Source organism: Homarus americanus, unplaced genomic scaffold (assembly GCF_018991925.1).
Source record: "Homarus americanus isolate GMGI-L3 unplaced genomic scaffold, GMGI_Hamer_2.0 scaffold40248, whole genome shotgun sequence".
Classification (NCBI taxonomy): domain Eukaryota; kingdom Metazoa; phylum Arthropoda; class Malacostraca; order Decapoda; family Nephropidae; genus Homarus; species Homarus americanus.
In genome coordinates this window covers 2,626,644-2,644,254 of record NW_024712526.1, presented here as the reverse complement: position 1 = coordinate 2,644,254, position 17,611 = coordinate 2,626,644, and the positions used below count along the sequence as shown (strand labels likewise).

The 17,611-nt window shown below is 45.6% G+C and overlaps 1 protein-coding gene across 1 annotated transcript; it reads right to left on the bottom strand.

Annotated features, from left to right (window-relative positions):
• Nucleotides 1-3,362: 3,362 nt before the first annotated feature.
• LOC121863401 (proline-rich receptor-like protein kinase PERK10) lies at nt 3,363-14,114 on the bottom strand. Its single transcript, XM_042362032.1, has 2 exons — nt 14,019-14,114; nt 3,363-3,731 (listed from the first exon to the last, which is right to left on the bottom strand). The coding sequence occupies exons 1-2, from the start codon at nt 14,112-14,114 to the stop codon at nt 3,363-3,365; spliced, it is 465 nt and encodes a 154-aa protein (XP_042217966.1).
• Between the last annotated feature and the right edge of the window lie 3,497 nt (nt 14,115-17,611).

Genomic DNA, 17,611 nt, shown 5'->3' with positions numbered 1-17,611 from the left:
CAGGGCTACTCTGAAGCTCATTATTGTTCTCGCTTCCACAGCTGTAGCTGGTATCTTGCCCCATAAGTCTACCACCCTCGGTGTGAAGAAGTACTGTACTTCCATATATTAGTACAACATGACAACTTAACGAGCTTGAAGCTGTGACTTCTTGTGTTTCTGCTGCATGACATCTTAAGAGTTTACGCCTTCCGTCCTTTTCAGGTTTTTAATTACCTCATGAGATCCGCCCTGTCTTGTCTTATCTGAAGAGTTGTCAGTCCTGAGGCCATCAGTCTACTTGGATGAACGAGACAATTTAGTTGAGGAATAATCCTTAGTTGAGGACATTTGAGACATCCATAAAGTTAAAGGAACATTGTCTGAACTTGGCATTCAAAGATATGATTTAATAATTCCTAGAGTTTTATACTGATGGGTTTAGAACCTCCAGGATCTTGCGTCGTCCAAGTCCTGAGTTCATGAATGAGCTGGGCATTAGACCGACTGAAGCCACCGGAGACGCCCGGCCCTCCAGTTATATGTCCCAGCTCCACAGTATCCAGAGAGGGAATGCCAGTTCCATATATGGCTGACGTCCCTCACCCGGGGAGGTCGCGGGCGTTTTTGAATAGTGATTTTCCTAGGGTTAAAATTATCAGCTATTATCACCTGGTTACAACGAACATACACCTTCAAGTGAATGAAGTTTAAGATAAAAGCATAATCTCGGGTAAAACAGTCTCAGTTTTCCATGGTCAACCCGTACACATTGTTCTATAAGGCTCTATTTTGTACCTTTTCTCCCCGGGGCCCGTGTGGAAGAGGTAAGAGGCGTGTACCGTGTTCACACTTCACTCGCCTCTATAGGGAACACAACCCACTTGGACGGCCTCAGCTCTTATGGCACACACTAGTTTTTGTCCATAATTAAACATGACGGCTGGCGTTCTTAAAGGTGCTTATCTTATTATATTTCTCTTAGTGATAATATTAAAAAAAAAATTGAAGCTTATAAAACATTAAAGCTTAGTCATAAACACAGAAGCACACTTTGAGAATTTTAATTAGAATGTATGTGAGATTAATATTTTTGGGAGAGGTAATCGATGAAAGGTTTACACACACATCCATCTATTCATTCATTCACCTATCCATCCATCTTTCCATCTATCTATCTTCCATCAATCATCCATCAATCAATCATCCATCCATACACCTGTCAATCATCCAACCAACCATCGTGTTGATCAGCGCCATCAATATCATGCTGGGCCACGCTCTTCTCCCCCCACCTCTTCCTCCTCACAGCTCTCAAGACTCAACCAGGTGTGTGTGTGTGTGTACGTCTAGTGTCCTCCCCCCATCCAGGTGTACCCTCAACATTATCCCAGTGACACATTCTGAGGTGTTCTCCTAGAGGCCAGTACCATCCTGTATATTAAATTGACTCAGCGGGGGTGGGAGAGAGAGAGGGGGGTGGGAGAGGTGTACCCAGAAATGCAAGACAATATATTATGTTGAATTAAAAGTGTTGCTTGTGAATGGATGGTTGATGTTTGTGGCAAGACGTGGATGGTTGTGTGATGATCGATAGGGTTTTGTGAATGAACTGTTGAAAATTTAATGAAAACAGTTTCTTGCATCCATTTGAAACGAAACTTGCATTCCCTAGAAAGACAAAGAGTGCGGGGAGATATGATAGAAGTATTTAAATGGGTGAAAGGAATCAATAAAGGGGATATATATAAAGTTCTTAAAATATTCGAGCAGAATAGGACTCGGAGCAACGGATTTCAATTGGATAACTTTAGGTTTAGGAGGGAGATAGGAAGGAACTGGTTCACAAATAGGGTGGTGGACGAGTGGAACAAGCTTAGCAACTTTGTAGTAAGTGCTGGAACGCTGGAAAGTTTCAAAAGGAGGCTAGATAGATTCATGGATGATAGAGAGTGGTAGTAACTCTCGACAGGAGCTGCCATGCACAGACCAACCGGCATATTGCAGACTCCTTATGTTCTTGGCGTAGGTACGTCTCTCTCTCTCTCTCTCTCTCTCTCTGTGCGTGTGTATACGTGGGTACTACTGATTAACACATATGCACACACTTAAGTAGAGAAGGAAGAAGGTGTACATAAATCACAGGTCTCTCTCTCACTCTCTGTGTGTGGTACCACGGATTCACACGCACATACACTAAGTAGAGAGGGCGTACATTAGTCACAGGTATCATGGTAGGGCATTAGTCATGGGTGAGACGAGCCAAGAAAAACACTCCTGTAATTGTTATTAGCCTTTTGCGACGAGGGTGGAGCACTGGGCCCCCTGTGAGAGGATCCCGTCGAGCGTCCCGGGGCCCACCGTTTGGAATGTTGGTGGTAATGGTGTAGGGCTGAGTGGTGAGTGGGGGCGTGAGGCTATTATTATTAGTATTATTAGTATATATTTTGTTCTATTACTTTTATTATTTTTACTATTTTTATTATTATTGTTATGTGGCCGTGACGTATATATACAAAGTTATGAGTTGATGTTGAGTTATTCCTTGTTTGATAATTGTCACTTGACTTTTTTTTTTGAAGTAGAGGTTTGGTTATTGTGCTCTTGTTTTGTCTATTGTTAACTGTTTAGTGATGGCAAAAAAGGTATTATTTAAATACAGTTAGTTAGGACTAGGGTGTTATATACTGTGAAGTGAGTCTTATGGGTTCTTCATAGACTGTTTGAGAATGAAGATAATTACTGTGTTAACCTTCAAGTGTTCTCCAGTCAGTTAATGTTGGTTTAATATTAATTATCAGTAAAGTAAAGATACGCGTCAGGAGTTTTATCAGAATCCCGTCACTTAGTACGATACCGTAATCAGTGTGGATGACTTGGTGTAGTGACTGACCCTGTGTTGTGAGGTGGGTCTTTCATCACCATAAGAGTAATCACACATTGTTACTTACTCATAAATACAATGTTATTCCTATACAATAATCCTTTACTGTAAACTTTATTATTGGTTGCGTTTAGTCACCCACATTTAGTCTCACCTGACCTTACTGATGGATGTCTTTGGTGCGAGTACAGCTTAACATACTTATAGAGCACTCGTGTTGTTGATAAACTTGTTTCATGCTACACATTAGAACATATCACCTCCATATATGATCCCAAACCTAACTTATTACTGTGTTTATAAATGGTGTTGAGTCATACAATAGGTGCTGAGTGTAGTACTGTGTGTGGAACCTGGTGCGGGCTGTGAGGGAGGGGGGGCGTGGAACAAGTGGCCGCCAGCTATCAAAGTTATCAGGCAATACCTTGGGTCACCTAGATACTGTGTGGCTCGAGTGGCATGAGTGAGGCCTTGAGGGTCACACACACACCTGCCGTATCTAGGTGTTATAGTATCGGGTGGAGGCGTGGGCACTGGGGGGCACGTAGGGATGGGATCGTGGAGGCGCAGGTACAGGGGAGGCGTGGGCACTGGGGGGGCACGTAGGGGATGGATCGTGGAGGCGCAGGTACAGGGGAGGCGTGGGTACTGGGTGGGGCACGTAGGGATGGGATCGTGGAGGCGCAGGTACAGGGGAGGCGGGTACTGGGGCACGTAAGGGATGGGATCGTGGAGGCGCAGGTACAGGGGGAGGCGTGGGGACTGGGGGGCACGTAAGGGATGGGGTCGTGGAGGCGCAGGTACAGGGGGAGGCGTGGGTAGAGGGTGGAGTAATAGCCGCGGGTAGTGGACTTGGTAGCAGCTCATCCTCATTGACAAAGACACAAAATTGGACTTGTGTAATAAGAAGTCACTCGCACCAAAAAAAAAAGTATATTTACTATTTTGACGTGAGATAAGACGACACAGCAGATGAAAGATTTTGATAACCATACTGAGACAATAGGAGTCGCGGTGTTTATTCTGACATTCATCGGACTCTTCCTTAAAGATACTTATTGGAGCGATGACATTAACTATACTTACTGGAAGAGGTGGTAGTACCGGGTATATTTGATAGAAGAGACAGCCGTGGTGACGTTGGTTGAGGTAGTGAATTATGGATATGTCTTGTATGTAAATAAAGAGGCAAGTGTCCGCTCGTGGGAGAACATCGCGTACGGTAATAAAATCTTTACACCGAAACCTCTTGACTGATTACATGTTGAGAGATCATTGTGTGTTCTTCACTAGTACAAGGGCCGTCTGTCATTCATCAGCTCTCTTATCTTATCTGGCTGTTGTTCGGAGATCTCTAAGTAAACTAAGGAGACACCTGGCACACCTTTATACGACAGGTGAACGATGTGAACTCATACAGTATCCCAGACCGTCACTTGTAATGCTGGGTTAAATTAAGGTCAGGTTAACTTAAGGCAAATAAAAAAAATATCACTTTTTCGATTGTAGAAAATTTTATAAGGATTTTGTCAATGAGACGGACCTTGACAAAATTTGGTTTCAGTGTCGCTATAACATCGTGGGTGACGAGCGTGTACTGCACGTGACCCTCACTCCTCTCTTAAACTACCAGATAAATATTTCAAACTTTCGAAGTGAGCCAGTAAGACACAGGGATAGTTTCACTAGAAGAAACCTTAAAATGTAAGGTGAGATCAACATGTCTCCACCTCATGTTTTGGCGGCTCGTCTCCATACCTGAGCACTCGTCCACGGCTTGTGCTGTCCCTCAAGGTGTACATTTGCGGATTTGCCAAAACTCCTCATCTTATACTTAAATTTTTACGTGAAAAAAGGCCCAAACTAATCCCAGTTTAAACTACAGTGCCTAGGTCTGGTCCAGAAAACACCAACAAATAAATTCAGTTAAATGCTGACTCGGTGGAGGAGCGTAAGTTACTATGGGTTGAGGGAAACTCTGCGGTGAAGGTGTAGATGTTGTCAACACTCTGGGGAAGGCGATGAGGCAGCCAGGCTTCCTTCCCTTGGGTGCTGCACAAGAGGATGGAGGGGAACTATGGCGACGGTGGCTGGGAGGGCCTGAGGGGAAACGGTGGTAGACGGGGGAGGTAGGTGAAGGGTGCCGGCTGTCAGTGCCACCTAGACAGGTTGGTGATTTGTGTTCCTTACACTTACACTCGTCACGTGACACCTCGACCTGAACCATATGGAGTACTCTACCATCCTCTCCCCTACCCTCTCCATTCCTCCCCTCTCTCTACCTTTCCCTGCCTCTTCTCACTTTTTCTTACCACTCCCTGCCCCTCCTCACCCTACCCCTCCTCGCCCTAGCCCTCCACACCCTGCCCCTCCTCGCCCTGCCCCTCCTACCCTGCCCCTCCCTCCTACCCCTCCACCCTGCCCCTCCTCGCCCTGCCCCTCCACCTGCCCCTCCACACCCTACCCCTCCACACCCTACCCCTCCTCGCCCTGCCCCTCCCCACCCTGCCCCTCCTCGCCCACCCCTCCACGCCCCTACCCCTCCACACCCTGCCCTCCACACCCTAACCCTCCACACCCCTGCCCCTCCCGCCCCACTCCCCCCTCCACGCCCCACCCTCCACACCCCTGCCCCTCCTCGCCCCTACCCCCTCCTGCCCCTGCCCCTCCTCGCCCCTGCCCCCCCACCCCACCCCCTCCACACCCCCCCCTCCACACCCCTGCCCTCCACACACCCCTGCCCCTCCACACCCCCTGCCCCTCCTCGCCCTGCCCCCCACACCCTGCCCATCCACACCCCTGCCCCTCCACACCATGCACCTCCACGCCCCACCCTCCCACACCCCTCACCTCCTCCCTGCCCTGCCCCCTCCACACCTGCCCTCCACACCCTACCCCTCCACACCCCTGCCCCTCCACACCCCACCTCCACCCCACCCTCCTCGCCCTGCCCCCTCCCCACCCTGCCCTCCTCGCCCTGCCCCTCCACACCCCTCCCCTCCGCCCTACCCCTCCTCGCCCTGCCCTCTCACCCCTACCCTCCACACCTTCCCCTCCACACCCTACCCCCTCCACACCCTAACCTCCACACCCCTGCCCCCTCCCCACACCCCTGCCCCTCCACACCCCCAACTCCCCCCTCCACACCCCTACCCTCCACACCCCTGCCTCACCTCGCCCCCCCTCCCCCACCCCTGCCCCCTCCCTGTGTTTCGTCCCTCCTATATCGTCCACATACCTCACCACATCTTGACTTAGAAATGGCCCCAAGTATTCCTTCCGTGTTGAGGTATAGAAGAGTGAAACAACGTGCCGTCTTGAGCACCTAAGTCAGTGTGTTGCTGGGCGTTGAGTGCAGCTTTAGTTAGATAGCGTCCTCATACCCGCACGCCAAGTGAGAGAAATAGAAGGGATGCATAATGCTATTTAAATAAGGTTCTTTCATAAATACTGTAGCTACCTGGGACACTTTAACATCGCGTAGAGAACGACCAATAAAATTAAAGCGTATAGAATGAATGTTCTCTGTGGTGTGTGTGGAAAAACTAAAGTTCGGCGGATAATAGTGTAAATATTTTATTTTTTTTCGGTGTTCTTCTAATGGCTCTAGACACTTATATTCCGAGGGTAAATATGTAAAATGCATAAAATGCTATTATTTTGTTCTAAGGAGATATTCGATGAGATTATGACTGAATTTTGTCACAGAGAAATAAAAAAGGTGGACGCCAGACACAGAGTAGGAGGGGCCGGTGTCTGCTGTCCAGATGACGTCTTATTAGTACCTGTGACTCACCACATACTGTACCTGTGACTCACCACATACTGTACCTGTGACTCACCACATACTGTACCCAGACCACCCACATACTGTACCTGTGACTCACCATACTGTACCTGTGACTCACCACATACTGTACCTGTGACTCACCACACTGTACCTGTGGGACTCACCACATACTGTACCTGTGACTCAACCACATACTGTACCTGTGACTCACCACATACCACAAACTTGACTCATCACTGTACCTGTGACTCACCACACACTGTACCTGTCAGACTCACCACACTGTACCTGTGACTCAACACACAACAGTACCTGTGACTCACCACATACTGTACCAGACTCACCACACAACATGCACCCAGGACTCACCACATACCGCAGTACCTGTGACTCACCACATACTGTACCTGTGACTCACCACACACTGTACTCAGACTCACCACATACTGTACCTGTGACCTCACCACACTGTACCTGTGACTCACCACATACTGTACCTGTGACTCACCACATACTGTACCTGTGGACTCACCACATACTGTACCTGTGACTCACCACATACTGCACCAGACTCACCACATACTGCAACCAGGACTCACCACACACTGTACCCAGACTCACCACACACCGTACATGTGACTCACCACATTGCACCTGACTACCACACAATGGTACCAGGACCACCACATACTGCACATGTAGACTCACACATACTACACACCTGTGACTCACCACACCCACCCAGACTCACCACACCGCACATGTGACTCACACATACTGCACCTGTGGACTCACCACATACTGTACCTGGTGACTCACCACACACTGTACCCAGACTCACCACACTGTACCTGTGACTCACCACACTGTACCTGTGACTCACCACACACTGTACCTGTGACTCACCACATACTGTACCCAGACTCATATACATACTGTACTCAGACTCACCACATACTGTACTCAGGACTCAACACACTGTACCCAGACTCACCATACACAAAATTCCTGACTCACCACACTGTACCTGTGACTCACCACATACTGAACCCAGACACACACTGTACCTGTGACTCACCACACACTGTACCTGTGACTCACCACATACTGTACCTCAGGACTCACCACATACTGTACCCAGGACTCACCACACACTGTACCCAGACTCACCACACACTGTACCTGTGACTCACCACATACTGTACCCAGACTCACCACACACTGTACTCAGACTCACCACACATACTGTACCCAGACTCACCACACACTGTACCTGTGACTCACCACACACTGTACCCAAGACTACCACATACTGTACCTGTGACTCACCACATACTGCGTACCTGTGACTCACACCACTGATACCGTACCTGTGACTCACCACACACCGTACCAAGACTCACCACATACCGTACCTGTGACTCACCACATACTGTACCTGAGACTCACCACACACTGTACCTGTGACTCCACCACATACCGAACTCCAGACTCTCACCATGAGCACTGCACCTGTGACTCAACACACACCGTACCAGAGACTCACCACATACTGTACCTGGTGACTACCCACACACTGCACCAGACTCACCACACACTGTACCTGTGACTCCACCACATACTGCACCCAGACTCAATCACTCACACTGCACCTGTGACTCACCACATACTGTACCTGTGACTCACCACACACTGCACCCATGACTCAAACACACCGCACCCATGACCTCACCACATAACGCACCTGTGACCACCACACGTACCAGGATCACCACATACTGTACCCAGACTCACCACTACCACCGATTCCACGATAGTTAAGGTGACACACTAACCTTTTTTTCTACCCTGTATTCACGAGAGCTTATCGCCAGAATCTCCAACTTTCATGAACACTTTAGTGTCATCTCTTCTCCCATCAAAGAACAAACAATTGATTCCATTTTCTCTTATCCCCTTATCAAACTCCTCTTCTAGGTTACTGACAAGTTTCTCCTGAGCTCTCCTTACTTTGTTATGATCTATCACCAGGTGAACTTCATCAGGTGTTATCAAACCACCGTCAATCCAGGCAGCTGTTGCTATCTCTGCAGTTTCTCTGAGACCAGTGTGGTGTCGCATGCTGGCCAGAGCTGTGCTCGGGATATCTTTCCTAATTCGAATCTTATGCCTGGAAGGTTTGGGATCATTATTTTCTGGGTTAGGGACAAAGTCACCATTCTCCTGGTCAGCACTCGGATCAGCCATGGGGAAGTCATTAAACTCTGAATCAGCTTGACTCCAATCATCGGCCTTTTTACCTCACCCTGGCCTTCTCAAGTCTTTTCCTCGGCAACTCTTCTCCTCTTCTGTCTCTCTGTGGCAGCCTCCTGTCTCTTGACTCCGAATATGGCTAGAAATCATGAGAGCCCTATACTGCCAGTCTTCTCTGTGCTTTGACAATGCCAGTTCGATCACAGGAATCTTCAGTTCACGCTTGCAAATACAGGAGATTTGGGCCTCGGATTTACAGTCACGATCGCATCCAAACTCAGGACAGAGAACAATTGGGCACTTGCAAGTAATTATGTCAAATAACTGGTCCAGTTGCTTGGCAAAGCTGTCCTTAACTGCAAGTTTTCCTCTCCCAAGAGAGATATCTCTTGCCTTTTCCCAACTGGCTAGCAGTCTCTCACTAATCTTCTTCTGACTTGTTATGACTGGAGGCTTGAACTGAGCGTTAGCCAGAGTGTACTGTGCCAAGACAGCTTTGGTCATATCACTGGCAATGTCTTTGTTTGTGTAAGTTCTTTGGTTCTTTTCACTGATTTGCTTGATTAAAACACCGTATCTCAAAGCATCTCTCAATGTAGGCAACTCCTACTTCAGTAGCTCTCTCCCAGACCCAAGATAGTGACTGAGATGGCTTGATTTTTGGTTCCTCGTCCTGACACAAGCAGCCATCGCAAATATTATCAACTTATAAATGCATCAGAATCTGAAACAGAAAAAAATATTGTTAGTTGGGTTGTTAAAGAATGAAGTCAGAAAGCAATGTTCACTATTTAATTGTAATGCACTAATGCAGCTGTACGTTAGATTTTCGATAAATTTCACCCTAAAATTAACCTAGCAAAAGGTTGCAAAATATTGAAACTGAAATTATTTTCTGTTTATATACACTAAAATCTACCAAAAAAGTGATGGGCCATTAGTTTTAGCTGATCTTCCCTCCTATGACACACCCTACTACTATATAGGTATTGTTGAATTTACTTATTGGAGATAATTTTTTCCTACCTGTTTATTCGTGTGTAAAAATCATTATATTCTTTCATTGTAATTTTAGGGACAATTAACCTTAACTTGGTGATGTCTTGGTGTGATTTTAACTTATTATTACCACATTATTATTGTGGCCACCTCACCACCTCCACCACTGCAACACTACCATCATCACCGCAACAATACTATAATAGTACTGTTGCCACATCACCACCAATACAAAACTATCATCATCATCATCATCATCACATCACCATGATATCTACACCACAGCACTACCTTCATCATTTTATCACCATCACACCTGCACCACAATACTGTCACCACCACACCACCACCATAGTAATACTGTTACCGTCATCACTACCATCACGACAACATTACCACCTAACCCCCAACGCAACATCACCATCCCCACTACAACACAACCACCACCACAACATCACCACATCACTATCATACTTACACCACGACATTACCATCACCACACCACCACACCTACACCACAACACACACACAGACACACACACACTCAAGATCAACATTTCTGAATATATAAAACTTTTTCTGGTGTTGTTCTGTTCTCTGGCCAAGGGTTTTGTCAATACATACAGTAGAGTTTGAAGGTGAGGGAATAGGACAGACTCTCCTCGGTTATGCAGTATTTTGTCAGTTGAGGATGTGACCCTGAATTAGTGAGGTAGTCAACAAGGGACCCCGTGGTGATGATGAAAACGCACGCGGGTACTATAGTCATTTGTCAGTATGGTGAAATTGCATGTACAGTCGCGGATAAAAGGTCGCTCCCTGAGGTGAAACTGAGCCACAGGACTGAGTCTTCTAACTAACCTACCCTGACTGTCATTTGGTGCGAGTGTGTTGTTTTTTCTCACTTGGGGTCGGCACTGCTTTAGTTTGGGTGGGAGCGAATTTTTGACCCCCGGTACACAGTATACAGTTGAGGTGAAAAGTTCGCTCCCTCCCAGAATGAAGCAGTATCGATCCCAAGTGAGATAAAACTGCATTTCCGTGACTCAGTTTCACCACGGGAAGCGAACTCTTGTCCGCAACCGTACAGTGAATACACATCGATAGAGTGAACACTTTCTTGTATATTGTATACACGCCAGTAAAATACGCACTTTTCAATACAGTACAGTGAACACACAAGTATCGCACTCAAACAACCCTACCCACAAACTATGCTTATTGACACATCATTTTACATATGTATACAAACATTACATCATCTCGCACATGCATACAAACACACACACATACACACCATAAAGCTATTATGCAAAGGCTTACTTCCTTGTTAAAATTGTATCGTTATAGTATTTCTTTTAACACTAGAGAGAGTTATAAATTCACCAATCCTTTGTTATTCACATTCCCTCACATTATACATTATGAACGACACCTGGCGCTGAGTTGGAAATAAGTATTTTCATTTTTCCTTGTCAGTGTCAGAATTTATTTGACGAAGCACATTAAGGCATTATGAAAGCAAGACCATAATTGAGGTGTGGACTATGTGGTAACACTCCAAGAAACCTCAGGTGAGTTAATTAGAGATGGAGTCAAAACAAAACTCCCCAGGAAAAAATATACTGTACATTTTTTTTTAGTATGTATTGTTTTGTTGTTGTCTTTTTTCACTGAAGGTTAATTTCTTTATAAAACTTGAATATATATATATACGTACTATGAAAGGTTTTTACAGGATAACGCAATTCTTTTGTGGGGGAAATTTCCTTTTTCTTTTCTTTTTTAATCCTGTCCGCTCCACACACTATTTTTTTTTTTATGCGTTTAATACAATTTTTGACCGTCAAATTTCTGAATTTTTACTCACACACACACACACACACACACACACACACACACACACACGCACACGCACACACACACACACACACACGCACACACACACACACACACACACACTCACACGCACACACACACACACACGCACACACACACACACACACACACGCACACTTACCTTTCCGTTATTCTCTTTCTTTTTTCTGTTTTCTTTTCTTTATGGTCTTATGTCACTTTCTCCTTTTCATTACTATTTTATTCCCGTATCTCTCTCTCTCTCTCTTCTTGTTTTCCTTTATTCTGTCTCCGTTACTAATACTTTTATACCCAAGTTCAAGAATGTCACATCTGGCGCCAGGTTATAGTACAAGTGTCACATCTGGTAACAGATACAGTACAAGTGTCATATTATTCCCCAGACAAAAAACTATCGATTATCTCTGAGCTTTAATGAGATTATTTCTCGTTGTTTACTGGTTAGTCTTAGTCACGGGTCACTTGCTTAATACCATCAGTAAATTTGTTGAATTAAATGGGTGATTTTTTCTTGTTTAAGAGACTGAAAATAATCGTACAGTGACCATTCCTATACCAGTGTAACATTGTTCTGTTTTTAAAGGTATTATTCTACCCAGTGTACCGTTGTAGCACTGCCCTGGTGTTGTAAAAGTGTTATACTACTCACTGTATTACTGTTCTGGTATGGTGTAGGCCTCCGGGCGTCACTGTATCACTGTTCTGGTATGATGTAGGCCTCCGGGCGTCACTGTATCACTGTTCTGGAATGGTGTAGGCCTCCAAGCTTCACTGTTCTGGTATGGTGCAGGCCTCCAAGCTTCACTGTATCACTGCTCTGGTATGATGCAGACCTCCTGGCGTGCGTCACTGTATCATTGTTCTGGTATGGTGCAGGCCTCCGGGCGTCACTGTATCACTGTTCTGGTATGGTGTAGGCCTCCAATTTTCACTGTATCACTGTTCTGGTATGGTGTAGGCCTCCGGGCGTCACTGTATCACTGTTCTGGTATGATGTAGGCCTCCGGACGTCACTGTATCACTGTTCTGGTATGATGCAGACCTCTGGCGTGCGTCACTGTATCATTGTTCTGGTATGGTGCAGGCCTCCGGGCGTCACTGTATCACTGTTCTGGTATGGTGTACGTCACTGTATCACTGTTCTGGTATGGTATAGGCCTCCATTCTTCACTGTATCACTGTTCTGGTATGTTGTAGGCCTCCGGGCGTCACTGTATCACTGTTCTGGTATAGTGCAGGCCTCCGGGCGTCACTGTATCACTGTTCTGGTATGTTGTAGGCCTCGAGAGCGTCACTGTATCACTGTTCTGGTATAGTGCAGGCCTCCGGGCGTCACTGTATCACTGTTCTGGTATGGTGTAGGCCTCCAATCTTCACTGTATCACTGTTCTGGTATGGTGTAGGCCTCCAATCTTCACTGTATCACTGTTCTGGTATGTTGTAGGCCTCGAGAGCGTCACTGTATCACTGTTCTGGTATAGTGCAGGCCTCCAGGCGTCACTGTTTCACTGTTCTGGTATGTTGCAGGCCTTCAGGCGTCACTGTATCACTGTTCTGGTATAGTGCAGGCCTTCAGGCGTCACTGTACCACTGTCCTGGTATGGTGCAGGCCTCCGGAAGTCACTGCACCACTATACAACCGTGACAGTGTCAACTATATCAGGTAACTTCGTGAGTAAATCTTGTTAAGAGCACAAGTTGTATAGTACTTAGACCAAACTTCCCTCCCAAGTATTCCCAGTCTCCTCCTTCCCTCTAACTTTCCCTTAAAGGAGAAAATAGCTTCCCAGTGAAAATGTTTAAATGTTTTAAGCAAACTTTTCCTACAATTACCATAAAGTAGCCGATAAGGTCAGATACGGAAGCAGCCGCACACCATAGCAACACTTGGTATATTATATCATGTGGTAATAAAATACATTAATGGTTATATATCATTTGGTAATAAGATAGCACAAATGACAAACCATATTACTCACCCCGACTGGTCACGTGTGTATAGCGGTCAGTAACTACAGTCTTTATTGTACTATACTGGAAGACTTGTAGGTATATGTCCTTATAAACTGTTACACTCTTGAAAGTGGACACTTGGCGTGGACATTTCTAACGGCTGCCATGACGACGGGTTTGATGTTGAACTGGGTGAGGCTTCTATTGTCAAAAAGGAGCTGCTACTCTGGGCATCGAGATTTGTGGAGCTATCGTTCATTTTTTTAAGATCAATAAGTTTACCTTCTGCCTGAGGATGAGCTGTGTTAGGGGTGTGAAGGAGTCCTGGTGCTGGTTGTTCTTATTACCTCCAGAAAATTTTCTGGTGGCTGAAGGCATGACGCGATGGCACGGTCGAGGTAAACTTAATTAACACATGTTTACCTGTGCGGTATTTTGCTCTTATTCATGCAAACTCATTAATAGGAAAAAATGAATATCAAAACATGTCCAGGCATTTCCAACATTAATTGTTAGTTAGTGTGTCGTGGGTCAATGAGCATCTGTAGTCGTATTATTCAACACAATGGAAAGCAAAATAAAAATTCAACAGGAAATAAAAACCGTGAAACAATGGTGGTGTTTGTTGTGTTGTGAGGCCCACGGGGAATACAGTGAGTGTTACTTACATGAGTGCTATTCACAAATACATATTCATTATATAATCAGTATATTGTTGATAAATACAAGAGGAACGTTGTAGGGTTTGTTGACTTGGAAAAGGTTTTTGGTACAGTACCAATACAATTTAGTTTTTGTTGTAGTGAAATGGGAAGGAGTGACTGAGGGTGAAGGAAAATGGTTGACGGATCGTATAGGAAACAAATGTGTTTGGCCTGAGGTTGGGCAGAATGAGGAGTCTTTTGTTGTGTATTAGATTTATGTGCTGACTTGAGAAAACCCGAGTAGAGTAAAACACCTTAGAAATTGTATAAGGATGACCAACAGTAGTATTGACGGTGCATGAGATAACAGCCTCAGGAGAAACAGGTAGAGTAGCAACATACAGGTGGAAAGGAAGAGATTAAAACAAAATAACAACTTTTTATGTGTAGAACAGTACAAGGAGAATCTTTATCACAGAGGAGGAGACAAGTAGGAGTTATGGAGGATGGGAAGATGGGAGATAATCTGAGAGGTGATATATTGATCAGCTGTATGTATGCATGCTACTCTCGCCTCCTTCTATGACACAGATAACCGCACCTACTACCTCAGAAGCGGAGTAACACCAACAGAACACTTCAGGTAGTTGAGAGAGAAACATTGGTGAGCAAAATACAAGGAGTGAAGAGGTGGAAAAAAAAGGAGAAGACCTGACTGAACAGGACCTTAAGGATATGATTAGTGGAGAGGAAACTGAGGTGAGAAGGAAATGTGCGGTGTTAGAAGGAGGTAAGGCTGGCGGGGGACATGAAATGAATGGGTAGAGAAGATGAGAAAGGTGGAAGGTATATGGACTAAGTTGAGATGGAAGGATTGTGTTAGGAGGTACTAAAGGGAGGCTGACTATGATGAAATTTGGAATTGTGTTAGGAGGTACTAAAGGGAGGCTGACTATGATGAAATTTGGAAGGTAAATGGTCTATGAGATGGAAAGGCTTAGTGATGAAAATGAACCTCCTCACCTTACCTCTCCTGCGGAAGATGGAAGCGAGGAGGAAGATGATAATGTATAGATGGTGTGTGTCCGTCCGTCCGTCCGTCCGCCCGTCCGCCCGCCCGCCCGCCCGCCTGTGGTTGCCCCCTTGTATAACGCAGGTGGCCGGCCCAAGGGCCACCGAGGAGTGATTTTTTTAATGTTTAGAAGCTGTCGCCAACTCAATAACAACACCCTAAGTTAACGGTCTCAATGACCTGTGGTGTAATGGTCATCATGCTCGCTTCGTAAGCGAACGGACCCGGGTTCGATCCCCGAGCAGGGTGAAACTATGGGCAAGTTTCTTTACGCCATTTGCCCCTCTCTACCCATTAGTATTAGGGAACCTGGATGTTAACTGATTTGCGGATCGTGTTTCGGGGTTATGGTTAGCCAGTATAGTTGGCGACAGTTTCTGCACCTGAAATAAATTTTCGCCTAGGTGGCCCTAGGCCCGGCCATCCTCGTTGCATGAGAGACAACCATTATTATTATTATTGTTATTATTAGTATTAGTATTATTGTGTGCGTGCGTGCGTGCGTGCGTGCGTGATGAGTTTCACATGACATCACACACTGGACGGGAGGTAATCGATGGTGATTTAATTGACATACATGGCTGGGTGGGTAGGAGGGAGTGAAAGAGAGAAGGAGGCAGGGAGGGTAATAGGAAGGAGGGAAGAAGAGAGGGAGACAAGGAAGTAGGTAGGGCGAGAGGGAAGTAAGGAGGAGGGGAGAGAAGGAGGGAGGGAGAGAGGGGGGATATAAACCTACATAACATAACACAGACTACAGAAACCATCTCACACCGTACAAGGTCTCTCATACATACAGAAGTAGATGTCAGGAAACTATAGACTCGAGGAGATCTTGTAAGTGCTCAGTCGGTACATACTCAACGAAGGGGAGAAAAAAAAAGTCAGGATTTGAACAATTTAACCCTATTCCCCACACTAGCGTTTTGAGGTCATCGTATATTGATAAAGACTCTGTTATATTATTAGTTAAGATTGTTTTATGTGTTTATCTTGTTGTTCAGATTGGTGAGAGGTTGGAGAGGCTTCGTTTTTGTCTATGAAATAGTGGCTATGATTATATGAGGTGTGTTATTGTTACGTAAAGGTGTTGACATTATGATTAAGAGGTGTGTCAAGGTGTGAATCAACAGCTGGATACACTGTACACTAAGAGGCACCATCTTGTACATACAGGCACTGTGTACACCAAGTAGACACCATCTTGTACACCCAGGCACTATGGACACCAAGTTGGCACTATCTTGTACATCCAGGCACTGTGTACACCAAGTAGGCACTATCTTGTACATCCAGGCACTGTGTACACCAAGTAGGTACCATTTTGTACATCCAGGCACTGTGTACACCAAGTAGGCACTATCTTGTACATCCAGGCACTGTGTACACCAGTAGGCACCATCCTGTGGGCAAACCGGTGCACCATGCATCTGGCAGAGCAGCAGAATCAGGCAGGATGTCCACCGTTTCCACGTTGCCTGAGGCTTGAGTGGTGCCTGAACTTAATGGTGCTTATGAAGAGCCATAATGCCAAGCAACATTAACATTACCGGTGCTGCTGAGCTGTTCGTCTGACATACAACAGCGTGCTCCGGTGTCACCCTAAGTGCTACCCCAGTGGAAGTGCGCTCGAGTATGACGTGCAGAATAATCACTCATTTAACCCTTCAATGACGATGGCTTAAATTATAACTCTTTAAGGACGATGGTTAAGTTATAACAATATAACACACTAATAAACCATGCACTACAACTCAGCAAAGTGAACCAGTGAGCTACAAGAATCTACAACAAATAATGAACCAGAATGAACCACGGTGATACAGGAAGCTACAGCAGATTCGTTAAGTGAACCACTACACTACAACAATAGGATGGAATAGAGTAAACTAGGACACTACAGCAAGCTAGAGAACCAGGATGGAACAGAGTGAACTAGGATGGAACAGAGTGAACCAGGATGGATGAGAGTGAACCAGGATGGAGTAGAGTGAACCAGGATACGACAGCAAACTATGAACCACACCGAACCATTACAAGCTAGATAACTAGAGACACGATCCAAACACTGGCATCTCATTGACTACATCATTGTTAGAGAAAGACATCGCAAAAATGTCCTCATCACCCGTGCCATGCGTGGGTCAGACCACTGTGACACT

Bases quoted from the DNA above. Each gene is read 5' to 3' on its own strand.
- LOC121863401 (XM_042362032.1), bottom strand. From the start codon at position 14,114: ATGCCTTCAGCCACCAGAAAATTTTCTGGAGGTAATAAGAACAACCAG. The intron at 3,732-14,018 runs GTAAACTTATTG...TTTGTCAATGAG, and splicing joins AGCTCATCCTCAGGCAGAAG to GATGAGCTGCTACCAAGTCC.